The sequence below is a fragment of the Podarcis tiliguerta genome, assembly GCF_965153285.1.
Source record: "Podarcis tiliguerta genome assembly, chromosome: 1".
Classification (NCBI taxonomy): Eukaryota; Metazoa; Chordata; class Lepidosauria; order Squamata; family Lacertidae; genus Podarcis; species Podarcis tiliguerta.
In genome coordinates, this window is record NC_139534.1 from 20,811,990 (window position 1) to 20,829,844 (window position 17,855).

The following is a 17,855-nucleotide window of genomic DNA, read 5'->3' on the forward strand; positions in this document are numbered from 1 at the left end:
GGGGTTAGGAGGGGAACCCAGAATTCGACCCTCACAATCCAAATTGATATCACACACAGAGAGACAAACAAAAGGGAGAAGACAATCCCATGTTCCGGCAGTTTTACACATTGCTCCAAAGCAGGTCCTATCGCTTTACATACTTCCAGCTGAAGGGGCTGAGGGAGAAACCAGGTGTTGGTAGAATGAGAACCTACTCCAGGTGCATTTCAGGTGTTGGACTTCAGATCCCATAATCCATTACCATTGGGGCTGTGCTGGTGAGAGCTACAATATCTGGAGGGCTCCACGTTGGCTACCCCTGTTGTTAGTGCCTCCTTATAATTCAGAAATGCTTCTATTTGCTTTTGCTTTAAGGGAGACAAAACTTAGCGGTTGGACAATGATTGCTTTTGATTTGATTTTTAAAAAAGAAAAACCAAAGTGTTTCTCCACCTTCAGTTAAAGAAATAATAATTCTGAAACATGGTGGGGTGGGTTTAAGTTAAAAACTCACAGAGTTGCAAAGCAGCCTGAATTTATTTTCTTCCTGATCTCTCCCCCCCCCCCCACCTCTTCTTCATCACTGATATCCACCAGCTAACGGGGCTAACTCTGCTTTTGGTGACCGGGGTAACAAACCGCGTCCCAGGCTTGCAACAACTGCAGACCCGAATTGGGCTGCAATGTCTCGAATTGGGAATAATTAGCTGTATGGGCAGGATGGCTAACGAAGAGCGATTTGGACCTTTTTGAGGAATGGGTGAGGTGTGCTTCGTTTTCAGGCCACCACTACCTCAAATACTAAAAAGAAACTCTGCTCCGCAAAAAGGATTGCAGATACACTCTACTGAAGGCGGGCGCGCAATTTCCCCCTTGTAATTGAAACGCTTCTTTTTTTTCTCCACTCCACAGAGAACGAAAGCGATTTGTTAATGCAAGAGGGCATGGCGTTCACAATAGGTTAGTTGCGGTTTGTATCGAAAAGGGGAGCCACCTTCTATTCGGATTGACTCAAAGTCGCCAGGTTTTTGTTTTGAAGGCATTCGGTGCGTTCCCCCGGCCCCGGTCTGCATAGTTTGCTTGGTTGTACTGGGTATATGATTTTTTAATTCCACCTCTCCCCACCCTCCAGTTTTAGCCCCGATCCAGCCAAAGTGAGTTGCAACCGGTCACAACGGCTGTCGCACCCTCGGAGCCTCTTACTGTTATTGATGTGCGCGCATTAATCCTCGGAAGTAAAACGAAGTTTACGCAGCGCGTTCCTCCCCTCCTATATAGAACTGTAGCGTTAGAAAGGGATTCCACGAGATCATCCAGCCCACCCCCCCCTGCGATGCAGGAATCTCAACTCCTTGAAGACTCTCCCAAGGAGGAGAGTTCACCACCACCTCCGGAGGAGTCCCCCTTCCCTAGATGAGTGTTTGCCCTCCCAACAGCCCTGCAGGGTTGGTCGTTTCGACGGAAGTGCGTGGAACAAATCAAGCGGGGGAGAGAGGAGGGGAAGAGATGGAGATCAGTCCATCAAAATGACAGATGTGACCTGCGCTTTGGCAAGCCACGCGGTTTGAGGAGCTGGGTTTGCCGCAAGAGCACAATCTAAAGTCTCTGTGCGTGTGTCCCCCACCCCCCAAAAATGCAATGTTAATCACCCTTCTCTCTCTCTCTCTCTCTGGGAACGATTATGCCCTTTATTGTAGACCCAGGAGCTGCTACTCCCTCGTTTTGAGCTCTGCTGAATTCTGAGTAGCCAGGCAGCAGCCCTCGCCTTGGCGACTGAGCTTCATCCTAAATACCAATCATAGGGGGCGAAGGGGGGAAAAATGTGTTCCGCGCTCACGGCGCGCCTAAATGGCGCGGCAATTAGAGGAAAATAAGAAAATTGTTGTTTTGCTGATTTAATGAACATTTTAAAGCCTGCTCTTAAAGGGGGGGAAAAAACAACAACTAATATTTCTATCCTATCTGCTGTTTGGAGGAGAGTGGCTGGCGCTTTGGCTGTTATGATCCATGGGGATCTTAATTAAAGCTTGATTAAAATGCCCTTCTTCGCACTTTAAAAACAGAAGACACCCAAGTTCAAGCCTGAAGGTTGCCACTTTCTCCTCCTCAGTTCAGGGGCTGCCTTCTTTGGTTTTATTTTTAGGCTGTTTCCAATGTGGTGGGGGACGGGGAACGCACAGTAAAAATAAAATATCGGGCATTTTGTCTGGGTCCGGAATAGATTTGGCTTGCAGGCCAGTGGACAAACTCTTACCACGTTTCTGTTTTATTTTTGCTACATGGCAGAACCAATCCTCATGGAAGGATCTTACGAATTTAAAATCCTAAAGGACAAATGGACCGCAGTATCCGTGGACAATAAAAGGTGCCTACTTTTCTTTTCTTTTTTTAAAAAAAGTTGTAGTTCGTTGTTTAGTCTTAAATCGGTTTTATCTCTCTCTGGCTAGGGGAAAGAACGGAAGCTGCCTCCTTGAGTGGTTTTCTTTCGAAATTATATATCTCTCCGCCAGTAAATAAAACTCGGTTACTCTTTGGCCCCTTGGCCACTTACTGCGTCTGCTTGTGTGTTTCAGATCTGCCCAGTTCGAGCACACCGTCGTTATTACTTCGAGAGGAGCAGAAATCCTGACCCAAGTAGCCGGGGAGAGCTAAGGCGCAGCTGGGCACGCGTGGCGAGCAAAACTCGCCGGGCAGAGCCAGGGAGGAGGAGGAGGAGCGCGAGGAAAGCGCCCCAACTTGGAGGCGACTCCAGGGCACCCTCAAGAGGAGACGCTCCAACGCATCGGATTTATTTCTTGGATCAGGCCCACCGAGCTGGGTGGAATCTGGCAAGGCCAGAGGGAAAGTTGCCTTGGGGAACGGTCCCCTAAAAGACAAGAAAGGAGGCGGGGGAAGAAGAAGATGATGATGATTCTCATTTCTCTTCCAGCAGAGAGATGCTGGACAAAGACGCAGAGCGCAGCGCCTCAATTTCCCAAATGCAATTGAGCATCGCTCTCGTTTGCTCAAAGAGCCGAACTCTGCAGCAAGATTTTCCCCACCACCCTCCATATTTTTCTCGTTCTTAAATTAATTTAACTTCTTGGCACTATAACGTCTCCTCCCGCTCCTTCACTCCCTTAGATTTGGCGCTTGGCAGCTGTGACATCTAAACACATGTGTGTGTGTGTGTGTGTGTGTGTGTGTGTCGAGTTTCTTCCAGGTTTAGAGTTATCTTCTGCGTGTTTCCAGAGTTTGACGTCCGTATGGGATGTGCACAGGCACTCTCCGCTGGGGAAAGGTGTAAAACCACTTTCCGGAAAGAAGAACAACAACAAAAATACAAAAAAACTTTGAAACAAAACAAGTGCTTTTGTTCTTGTAGACGCGTTCTTGGTACAACAATCGCGTTTTGGGATTTTTTCGTTGCTTTCAAAAAACTGCTGTGACTTTTTGGAAACGATTTATAAAACGTTCACTGATTTTTTTTTACCCCAAATATTTCAAAGCAGCTCTCTGCTTGCCTTATTGCGGGGAGGTGGGTGAGGGCTAATAATCCTCCCTTTTCCTAGCTTTTAGGTGGGGAGCTGGTTTAGTAAACATACCTTTTTTCCTCCTTTTCAGTTCTGCTTTTAGGAAGACATTGTGTTTTGCCTTCGTTGTGTGTGTGTGTGTGTGTGTGTATTTGCACAGGGCGGCTTTCTGCTCCCAGATGGGCAGCCTCACATGCTGGGAAGAGATTTGTTTATTTGTATTGGGTAGGTTGGCTGGAGAGGGGTGGGGAGGGGAGAATGGGGAGGGGGGAAGCGACTGTCCTCTGATCTGCCCGCCTCAGAATCAAATCTCCAGCTGCCCCCAAACCCCAAGCTGAGAGCCCAAAGGAGGAAGGAAGGGGTTTGATGATCTGCAATTAGGTGCTTCCTAATCACGCCGCCTGAATGCAGAAAAGGAAGCGTTTTGAGATTCAAATCGGGTTCCAAAAAAAAAAGCGAGAGGAGGGTGCTTTGACGGCTGACACACACCCGCTTCGAGGATCAAGCGCTCCCCTGGACTGTCCTGGCTGGCAGCCCTCGGGAGATGAAAAGGGCTCTCCAAAGAGGGCTCTCCCCCGGCATATGTACACACGCGCCCTGCCCGGCCAGACTAGGGCGCACAGCAGCCTTTGCTGCCTGCCGGAAAGGTGCGGGCGACAGCTCCGCTTCCCTTTCAAAGGCGGCGTGTGCGCGGCTGTGTGTGGTGGCCGCGTGGAGACCGGAGACATTTCCGCTGTGGTTTTGTTTGGGTGTTTGCTGCTGCTGCCTGAGTCCTTGCAAAGTGACAGCTTTTATTTTTTTCCTTTTGCAATGGGCTGGGGTTTTAGGGCAGCTTGCAACTACGGTATTAGAGACAGAGATAGAGAGAGAATTGGGTGTGGAACCTTGGCGAGGCATTTTCTAACAAAAAAAGAAATAAACCAACAACAACAGTACCCCGCCAATCTGTCTGGGTTGCCCCAGCCACTCTGGGCGGCTTCCAACATCTATAAAAACATAATAAAACAGTAAACATTCAAAAGCTTCCCTATACGGGGCTGTCTTTTCAGACCAAACACCACTTCCCACGACTCCTTAGATCGGAGCTTCAAGGCCAAGTGGGACGTTCCGAACTGTAAAAATATTAACTCGATTTGATTTGCCGCCGCCAGACTAAACGAGCAAGCCTCCCGCTGCCCAACTCAGACGCGTGCTGAGCCTTGCGCCTCTCAGACGCTGCCTCTCAGCCTAAACTACTTCGCGGGGTTGTTGTGAGGTTACAGTTGGGGAGGGGGAGATCCGCGTAGGCCACCTCCAGCTCCCTGGGGACACGTGGGGTAAGAAATGAGATAAGAAGTAAACAAATGTAACCGCCAGGCTGCGGTGGGATTGCGCCCCATCTGCGCGCCTCGGAGCGCAATCCTATACTGAACACGCTTACTCGAATAGAAACCCCTGGGAGTTCAATGGGGCTTCCTTGCCAGGGAAGTGGGTATAGGATTTCCCCCTAGCGCGCGCAAAGGGGACTTAAGCCCCAAAGGGACTTAATTGGGAGTTATGGGTCTGATTTGGGGGCTGCTATGATCCTGTAAACAACTTTAAACAGACGGAAGTTTCGCTAAATCTAGTTGTGCCCAAAAGAAGTAAGCCCTCATGAGTTGTCAATGGGATATTATCCTCAGCTAAATGCGTATAGGATTGCATCGTTTATGAACTGAAAATGAAAGACCGATGTTTAAGGATAAGGATTGCTGTTTAATAGTTCTATACTGGGTGGGGAATGGAGAGGAAACTCTTTTAAGTAACCCGACTCAAAAGCTCTGGAATCAATAATAGCTGAGTTTAAAGAGAGGGCCGGAGTCTCTGCTTCTGCCTTCAGTGGGTACAAGCCAGCCAGAGCTGCGCGCTTTGACACCCCGTCCTGGTGCAAGAGTTAAGCACGTCTCCCATTCCACTGGAATCAGTGGGACATACACGAACTTACTGTGCGGCCCTACGCGGGTGCCCAAGCAGAAGGAAGCCCCACTAAGGTCAGCAGGATTTGCTCCCAGCCAAGAGCGCACCTCCAGTTGGCAACCTGACGTGGTCTGGATCAGGCCTGGCCAATGCACTGAAAAGTGACAATCCTATGCACGCATCTTGGGAAAGAAGCCTCACTGCAGCGCCCGTGGAAACTCAGCCCGATGTCCTAGAATCATGGGGTTGTAGAGGTAGAAGGTGGGCTCCCGAGGGTCATCTAGTCCAACCCCCTGCAGTGCCCAAGGTGGCGCTCGAACCCACAACCCTAGAGTCTTATGCTCTAGCGAAGCTACTTTAAAATCACCCGTCATGATTGCTACTTCTTGTTGGCTCTTCACACCAGCCCTGGGAAGCCAGGCTGAGACTATTCCCATTTCACAGATTATAACTGAGGCTAAGAACCGGCGTCTTCTCCAAGGCGGTGCAATGTTCATTGTGGTTTATTATCACTGCCACCCCAAAAGGCCCGCGCTATCCCGCATCCCCTGGTGGGCTCTACTCTAGAATCCTGAGGTCCAGAAACCACATCCAAGCGCCAAATGGGTGAGCGATGGGGGGGGGACCACCAAGTGCAAATGGGGGCTCAGAGACCACGAGATCCAGTTACCTGCTGGAGCCCAGGAGACTTCGTGTACGCCGAGACGTGTGAACGCTGCTGTTGTGTACACATACGGTTTCTTGCTACAGGTTGGCGGAATCTGCCCTGTTGCCATTGTGAAGAGTTTAGGAGTGAGAAACTCTCCCAGGCATCTAGTGGCAGAATCAGATCCCTTACAAACTGCCGGAAAGGATCCTGGAGAGAGATCCCTTGGAACACCAAAGAACACCCTTGGGGTTTTCAGAAGCAGTAACCACAGCAGCCAGTCAGAGGCTTCTGTCTGCTGCTGCGACTTTATTTTTTTTAAACCCCGTACCTACTTACTTGGGAGTCAAAGCCATTGAGCTCAACGGGATTTTACTTCTGAGTAAGCCTCGAGGGGCTTGCGCTCTAATGCGTCGGACTGGGCCCGCATCTCCCTCTCGGGTTAGAGAGCGTATGCTTTCGACAAGGTTCTCTCCGCACCAACCCAGGTTAATTTTATTAGGACTGCAGGATTTTACCAACTGCTGCGGTAACAAGCTGTTTGCGTAGCAATTAGAGCGAGGTGGTGGCATTTATGGTACACATTTATAATCCTAATTATAAAGGTGATTGCAGGAAGGTTTAAAGGGAGCGGGGGGGACGACTCTGCTGTGGTTTTTGCTCCTCTGCACGTGGGATACTGCAAGAGGCTGCCCCTCGGCCAGGACCCCCCCCCCAAGTTTGCCCGTCTCCTGGAGGGCCTTTCAATGCCCAACTGGGATTTCTTTTCACGACCCCCGATTGAAAAGCAAACCTTGATGTATTTCTGGGTGAGACAGACTCTGCGCCTTCGACAGGTTCTTTCCTGCACAGGTGCTTTCTAAGACCACCATGGAAGTTGGGAGTATTTGCACACCTCCGTTCAAATCCCTTTCTCCGCAATGCCCATTTAGCCCGATCCTAAGCAGCTCTACTAGCCATGAAAGAGTCTGCTTTGTTCAGTGGGACATACTCCGCACCTTCGCTCCTCCTTCCAAAGGGGCGGCTTAAAAACGCAGTCCCTTAACGCGTCGACGCAGCAGTCCCACTGGATCGCATGGTATACGTTTCCTAATACTTTAGGATCGCAGTTACACTTCACGAGGACGGAAGCAATTCGAGCCCAGAACCCTATAACTTAACTAACCAGGAGTTCATCGGGCAGGAGGGGGGGGGGCCGGGTCCATCAGGGCAATCTCCCCCCCCCCCCAATAAAAATAAAAAATAAAACTCCTGCTTTTTTGTGGTTACTTTCAGGAAAGACACGTCTCACAAGCTAGTTGCAACTGATCGGTAAACTTTGCATTAAATCTACAGTTCTGAAAGTGCTGGTTTAAAAGTTAGCCTCAGTGAGGTCAATCTGACTTACAGGTGAAACTCGAGAAATTAGAATATCGTGGAAAAGTTCGTTTATTTCAGTAATTCAGCTTAAAAGATGAAACTGATATATGAGATAGACTCATGACATGCAAAGCGAGATATGTCAAGCCTTTATTTGTTATAATTGTGATGGTTATGGCATACAGCTGATGAAAACCACAAATTAACAGTCTCAGAAAATTAGAATATTAAATGAAATCAGCAAAACAAGGATTGCAAATAGAGCAATATTGGACCTCTGAGAAGTAGAAGCATGCATATGTACTCAGTACTTGGTTTGGGCCCCTTTTGCATCAATTACTTCAATTACTGCCTCAATGCGGTGTGGCATGGATGCTATCAGCCTGTGGCACAGCTGAGGTGTTATGGAAGACCAGGATGCTTCAATAGCAGCCTTCAGCTCCTCTGCATTGCTCGGTCTCATGTCTCTCATCTTTCTCTTGGCAATGCCCCACAGGTTCAGGTCAGGCGAGTTTGCTGGCCAATCAAGCACAGTAATCCCATGGGCATTGAACCAGGTTTTGGTACTTTTGGCAGTGTAGGCAGGTGCCAAGTCCTGCTGGAAAATGAAGTCAGCATCCCCATAAAGCTCGTCTGCGGAAGGAAGCATGAAGTGCTCCAAAATCTCCTGGTAGATGGCCGCATTGACCCTGGACTTAATGAAGCACAGTGGACCAACACCAGCTGATGTCATGGCTCCCCAAATCAACACAGACAGTGGAAACTTCACACTGGACTTCAAGCATCTGGCATTGCGTGCCTCCCCATTCTTCCTCCAGACCCTGGGTCCTTGGTTTCCAAATGAGATGCAAAGTTGCTCTCATCGGAAAAGAGGACTTGGGACCACTGAGCAACAGACCAGTTCTTTTTTTCTTTAGCCCAGGTAAGATGCTTCTGACGTTGTTTCTTGTTCATGAGTGGCTTGACAAGAGGAATATGACATTTGAAGCCCATCTCCAGGATCCGTCTGTGTGTGGTGGCTCTTGATGCACGAACTGCAGCCTCAGTCCACTCCTTGTGAAAGTCCCCAACACGTTTGAATGGTCTTTTCCTGACAATCCTCTCCAGGCTGCGGTCATCCCTGCTGCTTGTGCACCTTTTCCTTCCACACTTTCCCCTTCTGCTTAACTTTCCATTAATGTGCTTCGATACAGCACTTTGGGAACATCCAACTTCTTCTGCAATTACCTTTTGAGGCTTTCTCTCCTTATGGAGGGTCTCAATGATGGCTTTCTGCACAACTGTCAGGTCAGCAGCCTTCCCCATGATTGTGGTTCCTACTGAACCAGACTGAGAGACCATTTAAAGGCTCAGGAATCCATTGCAGGTGTTATGGATTGAATAGCTACTGCACCTTTTCACAATATTCAAATTTTCTGAGATTGTTAATTTGGGGTTTTCATCAGCTGTACGCCATAATCATCACAATTATAACAAATAAAGGCTTGACATATCTCGCTTTGCATGTCATGAGTCTATCTCATATATTAGTTTCACCTTTTAAGCTGAATTACTGAAATAAACGAACTTTTCCACGATATTCTAATTTTTCGAGTTTCACCTGTACTTCAAAGGAAAGTTTGGTTAGGATAACGACTGGGATTTCTCTGTATGCAATTTCTCAAGTAGCAGAAAGCTCGATACAAGTCACACGCGCGCGCGCACGGGGGGGTCACTATGCCCCTTCTCTTGTGTGTATGTTTATTAGTGGGTCGCCTTTGGTCAGAAGATGGCTAAACTAAGGCGCTTGAGGTTTAACCCAGAAATCTTCCATTAAGGGGACATGGGAGGGGGGGAGGGAGAGAGTGTGTTTCTTGGGGGAAGGGGGATAACAAACACACCCACCCAATGTAAACATCCCCACTTGGTACAGCTACGAGGACACTTGAGCGTTAGGTCCTGCTGGGATCCTTCGCCCAATGGCCAGAAAATCAATCCGGATTATTCGCGAGGTGCTGCGGAGATGGGGACAGTCCGCAGCTGATTGCAGATTTCTGCCACCCGTCTCCCCTCGCGCCCCCCCCCTAAAGAAGAGTCTGGACTCCAGGCTGCTGCTGCTGCTGCTCCTCCTCCTTTCCCCAGATGTCCACCTTCCCAGATGTCCACCCCACCCACAGAAAATGTGTTCAGCTTAGCCTCCCAACTTTCTCTTCCCCAGTTCTGGGCAGTTTGGGGAAACTTCAGCTAACTTGAGCGCGCGCGGTTGTTGTCTAGGGCGAGGAATCCGACCAAAGTCTCCCTACCCTCCTCTTCTTCTTCCTCCTCCTCCTCCTCCTCCTCCTCCTCCTCCTCCTCCATCTCCACCTCCAGCCTCCCCGGCCGGTCCACTTACAGCTCGGGGCTCCTCGGGGAGAAGGCGGCGGCTGGGTCTTCCTCAGGTGCGCAGCTGCTTCGCTGCTTCTTCTCCTGCTGCTGGAGAGAACCGTGGATGATGGAGAAGGCGCAACTCTACTTCTTTCGGCAGCTTAGACGGGCTTTTCACCGCCGGGGTGGGGTGGGAGTTTTGTGGACAGAGAAGTCTCTCAATTCCCTGACCCGCCGAAGAAGGTGATCTGCTGAACGGAGGCAGGCTGGGTGGATCCCTTCCAGTTTGGCTCAGACACTCCCCCAAGGGATTTCAGCCTCAGTGTTATTTGGATTTGGAGCACGGCGTTCACTTAGGTCTCAGTTGTTCTGCTTCCTTCTAACCATCTCACTCTTCCTCCAGCCAGCCAGCCAGCCAGCCAGCGAGCAAGCTGCTCTCAGGCTCTGGGAAAGGAGTGAGCCACAGAGCGAGCGAGCAAGCGCGCCCGTGGGGAGGGGAGGCCTCCCCACTAATATCTGTAACGCCATCAGCAATGTAATTTGTGCGGAATGTTCATTTTGTATTGGTGTTCTCCCTGTGCCAAAAATGCGCGCTTGATTGCATAGAGTGGGCTCGTTGACGGAGCAAGGTGTGACCGCTGTCGAGGGGCGGAGGAGGGTGAGGGAGAAGGAGAAGTTCAGCTCAGGCCAAAGCGTGGGGGTGGGGTTTTTATATATAGATGGATATATAGATAGAGGGATATATAGATCTCGATCTCTTCCTCACCCCCAGGCTGTTTTAGACTGCAAAGGCGCCGCGCGCCGCGATGAGTGTTAAATAGATGGCTAATTACGCGTATGAAAATTAAACATCAGTGTTATGCTAATAGGGCCGCCTTCAGCTGTGGATCAGAGCACTTGAGACTAGCATTTAATCAAAGGAATCAGTAACTAATACTGCTGCACGTGTGAACTTTCCTCAAGATCATCATCCCTCCACCCCCGCCGCCGAGCGGCTCCTGGGTCCCGCGCGGGGAGAGAAATAATTAGCAGGCGCTTTCTAATTATTTAGACGACGAAAAGTCAGTTGGGATTCAGCCCAGAAGGCCTTTTTGCCTGGCAGCGGCTCTGAAGCGCCCCCCACACTATCGCCACCCCCAGCACCCCCGACAGTCAACACTTTGGTTCTGGTTGGTCAGAGAGAATTTGGCCAAGTGGGAAGAGGCGCAGAGCAGGCGGGGATCCGGCTTCGACTTATTATGGGAACGGGATCAGGCCAACATGCAGGTCGCTTCAGTCTCTGGGTGGCTTGGTGTGTAGATCGGGGAGGAGTATTACCCTTGTTGACAGTGGCGTAGCGTGGGTTGTCAGCACCCGGGGCAAGGCAAGTAATTTGCGCCCCCTAACCCGTGGATTTGCGCCCCCTAACCCTAACCCCCAGATGTTGCGCCCGGTGCAGCAGGCCCCCCTGCACCCCCCACGCTACGCCACTGCTCGTTGAGCTCCCCCACCCCCACCCTGCGCCCCCGGAAGCACAAAACAGCTGGCCTTTGGCTATCTGCCCTGGAAAGGAAGCCGCTGATTTATTTCCCCATTCCAAGCTGAGCAGGCCTGTTGTTAGAGGAAAAGCCGGCTTCCCAATGACACAGAACTCTTCGTCAAAGTTTGACTTCAGAAATGTAAACCGGAAAGTACTTCTCATGGTGGACCTCCTGCTCGCTGAGGATGAAAAATTGAGAACCCTTCCTTCACCCCAAACACTGAAATCCTGATTGTGGTGACCAAAAGTGGTAGAAGGGAACTGAGGGGTAAGGGATTCCCGTTAGGTTATTATTGTTTCTTTGTTTGTTTTTAACGGGGGTCTCAAGACAGCAAAAGGCATTTTCTCACCAGTCTTGGCTCAGCAGCCAACACTGCGTTTGCTTTCCCTGCTGCCTGACGAAGAGTTCTGTGTTCGCGCTAAAGTCGGCACACTTTTTCAGCTGACCAAACCAAAAACATAAATGACAGCCCCAAGGCAACCCCGAAGGTTCCGAGGTAAAGCTGTGAAAAGCAGCTTCTTCTGAGATCTCCTGCATCCCCGTCCTGCGGGGTATCTTCTTTGCCGCAGAAGGCGACTGTGAAGATCTCTCCTCCCCCCCCCCCCCTTTCCTTAAGATAAGCCACAAAGCCTTTGTATTGAGTAGGGCAACGATATCAGCTGCCCCTTTTGGGGGGACGAGGGAGAGCTGTTACACAATGGATCCCCTAACACGTGCGAAATTGATCAGATGCACCCTCCGTGGAAGGTCCCAGCCCCAAATGCACACACCTGACTATACACCACAACAACTTTGCAGAGACAGGCTGGTGGCAGTTGCTGTTTTCTTTATAAGCAGCGAGGCATGGTGGGCTTCAGGCGGTGCCAACCATTTCTGGACACGCACGCACGCAGCTCGTGTCCCAGTTACTGGTCCTAATACAGTGGTACCTCGGGTTAAGAACTGAATTCGTTCTGGAGGTCCGTTCTTAACCTGAAACTGTTCTTAACCTGAAGCACCACTTTAGCTATTGGGGCCTCCCACTGCTCCTGCGCCGCCGGAGCACGATTTCTGTTCTCATCCTGAAGCAAAGTTCTTAACCCGAGGTACTATTTCTGGGTTAGCGGAGTCTGTAACCTGAAGCATATGTAGCCTGAAGCGTCTGTAAACCGAGGTACCACTGTATAATATCTGAAGAAGCTGGAGGATCTGCTCCCATCTCTCTGTGAGAGACCCCCTCCGAGGGGGGGATCTGCAAGGGTAGGAGGGGGTCTGAGAGAGAGAGAGAGAGAGAGAGAGAGAGAGCCCTTCCTCTCTCTCAATCCATCTGATGTTCTGACATCAGGTTGGTGGCGCTGCTAGAGGTAGTAGATAGCAAAATCGTTTGGAGACGTCAGAGGGGTCCTGGAGCCTGGTATCTTTCCCTCTTCATAGGAGGGGTTTTTGCGCCCCTCCTTCCTCCCCTGGGGGCCAGGGAGGGGTCTCTGGGCTGCCCCCCTCGCGCTGGCCCCGTCCAGCTCGGCGCCGTCGTCTCTGCCTCCTCTCCTTCCTTCCTTTTGCTGCTTCTCTCTTTCCTTCGCGTCTCTCTCTCTCTCTCTCGCTCGCTCGCTCGGGTCCAGCAGGCGAGCCCCCGAAAAGCGTCTCCGGCCAATCGCGCGCGATCCTGCCAGGCGGCGGGCCAATCAGCTCGGCGAGCTCATGCATATTCATCGCTTTTGGCTGAGTCAAAGCTTTTAGGCGAGTTTGTGTAGATCTCCAAGCATCATGCCTTAGACTTTTTCAAAGAGACAAACTCCATTTTCTTATGAATGGAAAGTGAAAAGCCCCGGGCCTCTTAAATTGGGTCCTGAGAGAGAGAGAGAAAGAGAAAGAGGAAAGAGAGAGAGAGGGGGAGAAAGGGAGAGAGAGAGAGACCCCCCAAAAAGGCAGGCTGGAGGAAGAGAGAGAGAGAGAGACAGAGAGAGATCGCCAGGGAGAGAAAGAGAGAGAGGCACCCAAGGCAGCGGCGCGCAATGACCATGACTACCATGCCAGAGAGCCTCAATAGCCCTGTCTCCGGCAAGGCGGTCTTTATGGAGTTTGGGCCGCCCGGGCAGCAAATGCCGCCGTCGCCCATGTCTCACGGACACTATTCCATGCACTGTTTACACTCGGCCGGCCACTCGCAGCCGGACAGCTCCTACAGCGCAGCTTCGTCCTTCTCCAGACCGCTGGGCTACCCCTATGTCAACTCGGTCAGCAGCCACGCGGCCAATCCTTACATGAGCTCAGTGCAGTCCTACCCCAACAGCACCAGCTTGGCTCAGACCCGGTTAGAGGAGACAGGTACGTGCCTGCAGAGGGGAGGGGAGGGGAGCTGGCTGGGTTCTGTGGGGAGAAAGGGGGAGGAAACGGGGGGGGAGGGGGAGAGGGAGGGGGGCTCTGGGAAGCACCAAACGACACCCCCCCAGAAAAGAACAAGATCTGAAAGGGGGGGAAGGAATCTCGAAGGAAGCAAAACATAATAATAATAATAATAATAATAATAATAATAATAATAATGCTATCAAGCTACACCCCCCTCCTCCTCCTTCCCAGTCCTCAAGAGAGCAAGCAAATTCCTCCAGCCAAACCTCCAAGATCTCTGGAGTTTGCACACAAAGCCGCCCCGTGCCCGGCTGGCAAAACCCAGAAAGAAATTCCTTCTCTCCTCTCCTCATTCTCTCTCTCCCTCTCTCTCCCTCTCTCCACCCCCCCCCCCCCAGATGTGCGCCTATTAGGCTCGGCAATTATTTATTGCGTAGCGCTATAAACAATGTATGCAATTAAGGGTAATTAAACCTAAAGTGCCGCCGCCTGTAAAAATAGCAAACTTTCTTTCTTCTCCGGCGACCGAGCCTCCGGGACTCAGCAGCCTCTCTGGAGTTGCCGAGCAGCAGCAGCAGAGGAAGAAGAGGAGGAGGAGGAGGAAGAGGAAGAGGCAGCCACCGGGCTCCGGGGCTCCTTGAGAGTGGCGAGGAAAAGGAGGAGGAGGTGAAGGAGGGTTGCTTGACACGGCTGCTCCTGGGGCACCTCCAAGGCCAACGGATTTGTTGGGAGGAAAATTTGGGGCCCTTGTTAGGATTGCCTTCTCATCAGCACCATCAGCATCGCTGGTCATTGCTCATCCATCCATCCAGTCATCCAGTCCCTCACTGGCCCGCTTTCTTGCTTCTTGCAGGGGCCGAGACGGAGAAAAGCACCGTGGTGGAAGGCGGAGAAGTGCGCTTCAACGGCAAAGGGAAGAAAATTCGAAAGCCCCGGACTATTTACTCCAGTTTGCAGCTGCAGGCTTTGAACCGGCGGTTCCAGCAGACTCAGTACCTGGCTTTGCCCGAGAGAGCCGAGCTGGCCGCCTCCTTGGGACTCACCCAGACCCAGGTAGGCAGCGCCAGCAGCACCTGCATCCCCAGAGCATCCTTCGCCCGCTCAACCCCATCCCTGCGCCCCGAGCAACTTCCTGGCGGCCTCGCCTGCCCGCGGCCCTCTCGGCTCGCCATCCCTCCCGAGGCCCAAGAGGCAAGATCCCGGGGGAAGCTGGGCGGGGTAGGTGGTGGGGCTGCTGCTGGTGGTGGTGGGGCAGACAGCCCTCCGAAGCATCAGTCGAAAAAGACCTCCTTCTGCTCCACAGCTGCCCCACCACCACGACCATGTTCTCTCCCCTACCTTCCCAAGCGCGCTTAAGATTTAGGAAACCCCCAATCTTATTGATGTTTCTTCAAGAGCTTGCCATAAAAAAAGTCGGTCGATCTCTCTCTCTTTCTTTATCTATCTATCTTTCCAACCCCCGCGTTAAAATTCCAAGGAGGGGCACTGGAGAGTGGCAGGCCCGTTTTTAAGGGCAATTCTGGGGAGAATGGTGTCCCCAGTAATAATAGCTGCCCTTATCCTATGCCTGGCTTACTCGGTCTTCCTGAACCCAGTGGAACTAATTCCCCTCCCTCCCTCCAATAAACAAACAAACAAACAAACAAACAAACATGCCCAGGTGATGTCTTGAAGATGTAGGTATTTAGATCTCCATTTCTGAAGGATCTCACCATCTCCTCCAGCGGTTTAATTGTCCATCTTTCAAGTCTTGGAGGATCCTATTTGGTTTGGGTTAAAAGAAGGCTCCTCTCTCCCTCGAATCACATACAAAGGCGCGCGCCCTCAACCTTCTCAACCACCATCAAATCTTCACCTTTGTCTATCTGAGAAAGATGTACAGGGTGTGTGTGTGTGTGTGTACTTGTTACCCAAATAGACTGATCCCCGTTGCAAAATGCGATTTTTCTTATTCTTTTTGTTTAAGTTGCTCCAAATAAAATATTTCATTTGTCTAGACTTGGGTCCCTCGTGGGCTTTGGAACCCGGGAGATCCGAGGCCTTTTGCCTCTGTGATGTATCGCCCTCCTGAAACTTGCTTCTCTTGGAGCAAGGCCGTCCCACCTTCCTTGTGGCGCAGGAACTTTAATTTAGGATGGCGGCGTGATTTCAGTAACAGTAGTTGGGATTGTCTTTAGGATTCCTAGGCCTTTAAAAAACAAAAACAAAAAAAACTCCGATGCTGCCTCAGATGGAAACTAACAGGCCTTCCTGCTCTCAATCCAAGCATATAATTTTTATTTTTTTTAACTGTCCTTGTGGCTCTTCGAATGACCCACACACTTCGCTGGTGGTGCATTTACGCATTTGTTTTGGGGCAGCTATTTTTGATTTGTTTTGTTTACAGATGACCTAGTGCGGGGAGTGTGGTTTTGGAGGGCCGCTCCGCTAAAGGAAGGGGAGAAGTTAGTAGTGCGCCTCCATTTCCGGAAATTTGGTCCCCCGAGCGAAAGACGCGCGTTGGTATCAGTCAAGCGTCCCTCCCTAGGGGTAGGGGAATCACAGCCAAGCGTTGCCTTGGGCCTTGGGCCTGGTACCGTATTTCTCCGGACAGAGACCCTCTTGGCCACTGGGTGCCCTTTTTCCTGTTGCCTCCCGGATTGTGTCTGGCTTGTCTTCTCTGCTGGCGTCTTCAATTTTCGTTTCTCTCTCTCTCCCCACCCCTTTGGGGACAGGTCAAGATCTGGTTCCAAAACAAGCGCTCCAAATTCAAGAAACTGATGAAGCAAGGAGGGGCCGCTTTGGAAAGCAGCGCACTGGCCAACGGCAGGTCCCTGTCTGCCAGTTCCCCCCCAGTGCCCCCAGTTTGGAACACCACCTCGACGTCGGGTAAGAGCTCCACTGGGACCCCGGCCACTTACATCCCCAGCTACACGTCTTGGTACCCTACGGCCCACCAGGAAACTATGCAGCAGTCTCAGCTGATGTGATTGGGGTTTTTGGAGGGGGGTTTTCTTTCGGGTTTGGTCTTTCGTTCGTTTTTTGGTTTTATTTTATTTTTTTATTTTTTAAATAAATAATAAGAAAGAAAGAAAAAGTTGAACCAACAAGCCGATCTCCCCATCGGCATCAACCAGAATACGTAAAAGAAAAAAGAGGGAAAAAATTACTAAACTCCCCACACAAACATGCGCGCTCGAACACTGTTGTTAGTTTGGGGAAAGCGCGCACGCACGGCCCAAGGAGCCTGAGAAAAGGCGACGTGGGAAGAGGCGCCAGCCAAAAAAAAAAGGAAAAAAGGACGCGCCACGCGCGGACAGTCTTTGGGAAAGTCCTCCTGGGCGCAGCCGCTGCTGAGCTGCCGGGCGAGGCAGGCACAGATGCGACGCGGGGCTGGTTCCCAATGCAGACAGCTGACGCGGCAGCCACGGATCGGCCCGAGAGCAGCCGGACAACAGCCTGCCAGCAGCGCCGGAAAAACCCTCGGCTTAGTTGGACAATCAGGAAAAAAAAGATGAGAAGAATAATCTGTTTGTACCAGGAAGAGGGGCGGGGAGGAATCTATGTCCTCTTTCTTGTCTGTCTCTCGTGTCTGTTCTAATGAAATGTAGGTCATTCCCTTCATCTCTAGTCCTCTGGTCTCCGAAACACGGAACACAAGTCGTCTTTCTTTCTTTCTTTCTTTCTTTCTTTCTTTCTTTCTTTCTTTCTTTCTTTCTTTCTCTTTCCTTCCTTCTTTTCTTTCCCTTCCCCCCGCCACCTCCCACAATGTTTGTTGTTAGTCCTTGGTGTATATTTTTTTCTCTTCTGTCGAAGGGGAAAGGGGGGGGGGGATTTTTTTTTGTTGTTGTTTAAATTATTATTATTTATTGACTTTGAAATCTACCACTATGAGAGTCCTAAGCATTTTTCTATAAAAAATAATAATAATAAACTTACGGGCAGATCTGGTTTGCAGAAGTGACGTTGTTTTCATGCTGTTTGTTTCAAAGTCGAAGACCTCGCACACATACAAGGGAGGAGATGCTCAGGCGCTAAATTTAATTTTAATTTTAATCTGTGTGCATTCGCTTTTCTGTTTCGGGAAGGTGTGGGGCAGACCGGAACCGGAGCATTCGGGTTTCACACCGAATGCATTTATGGAGAGATCTATTCCCCCACCCGCTTGGCGCACATCTCACGTTAATTATAACTGAGAGAGAGAGAATTAAAAAAAAAAGAAGGGTGGGGGAAAATAAATCAAGGTAGTTTGCT

At 50.7% G+C, this 17,855-nt stretch overlaps 2 protein-coding genes across 7 annotated transcripts in view; both read left to right on the forward strand.

The window, feature by feature from the left end:
- METAP1D (methionyl aminopeptidase type 1D, mitochondrial) overlaps window positions 1-3,076 on the forward strand; it is a 99,136-nt gene extending 96,060 nt beyond the window's left edge. For 5 of the 6 annotated variants that reach the window (XM_083412927.1, XM_083412930.1, XM_083412931.1 and 2 more), the window contains 3 exons: window positions 895-942; window positions 2,269-2,347; window positions 2,556-3,076. In XM_083412927.1, the coding sequence (XP_083269053.1) occupies window positions 895-942; window positions 2,269-2,347; window positions 2,556-2,634 (206 nt within the window). In that variant the 3' untranslated portion in view covers window positions 2,635-3,076. The remainder of the gene's footprint in view (window positions 1-894; window positions 943-2,268; window positions 2,348-2,555) is intronic. The other variant, XM_083412928.1, reaches the window with a different exon arrangement.
- Window positions 3,077-12,579: 9,503 nt separating this feature from the next.
- On the forward strand, window positions 12,580-17,561 carry DLX1 (distal-less homeobox 1). The gene is made up of 3 exons (XM_083413602.1): window positions 12,580-13,601; window positions 14,476-14,675; window positions 16,337-17,561. The coding sequence occupies exons 1-3, from the start codon at window positions 13,289-13,291 to the stop codon at window positions 16,589-16,591; spliced, it is 768 nt and encodes a 255-aa protein (XP_083269728.1). The 5' UTR covers window positions 12,580-13,288; the 3' UTR covers window positions 16,592-17,561.
- Window positions 17,562-17,855: the final 294 nt, after the last annotated feature.

Bases quoted from the DNA above. Each gene is read 5' to 3' on its own strand.
- DLX1 (XM_083413602.1), top strand. From the start codon at position 13,289: ATGACCATGACTACCATGCCAGAGAGCCTCAATAGCCCTGTCTCCGGC. The intron at 13,602-14,475 runs GTACGTGCCTGC...TGCTTCTTGCAG, and splicing joins GACCCGGTTAGAGGAGACAG to GGGCCGAGACGGAGAAAAGC. The intron at 14,676-16,336 runs GTAGGCAGCGCC...CTTTGGGGACAG, and splicing joins TGGGACTCACCCAGACCCAG to GTCAAGATCTGGTTCCAAAA.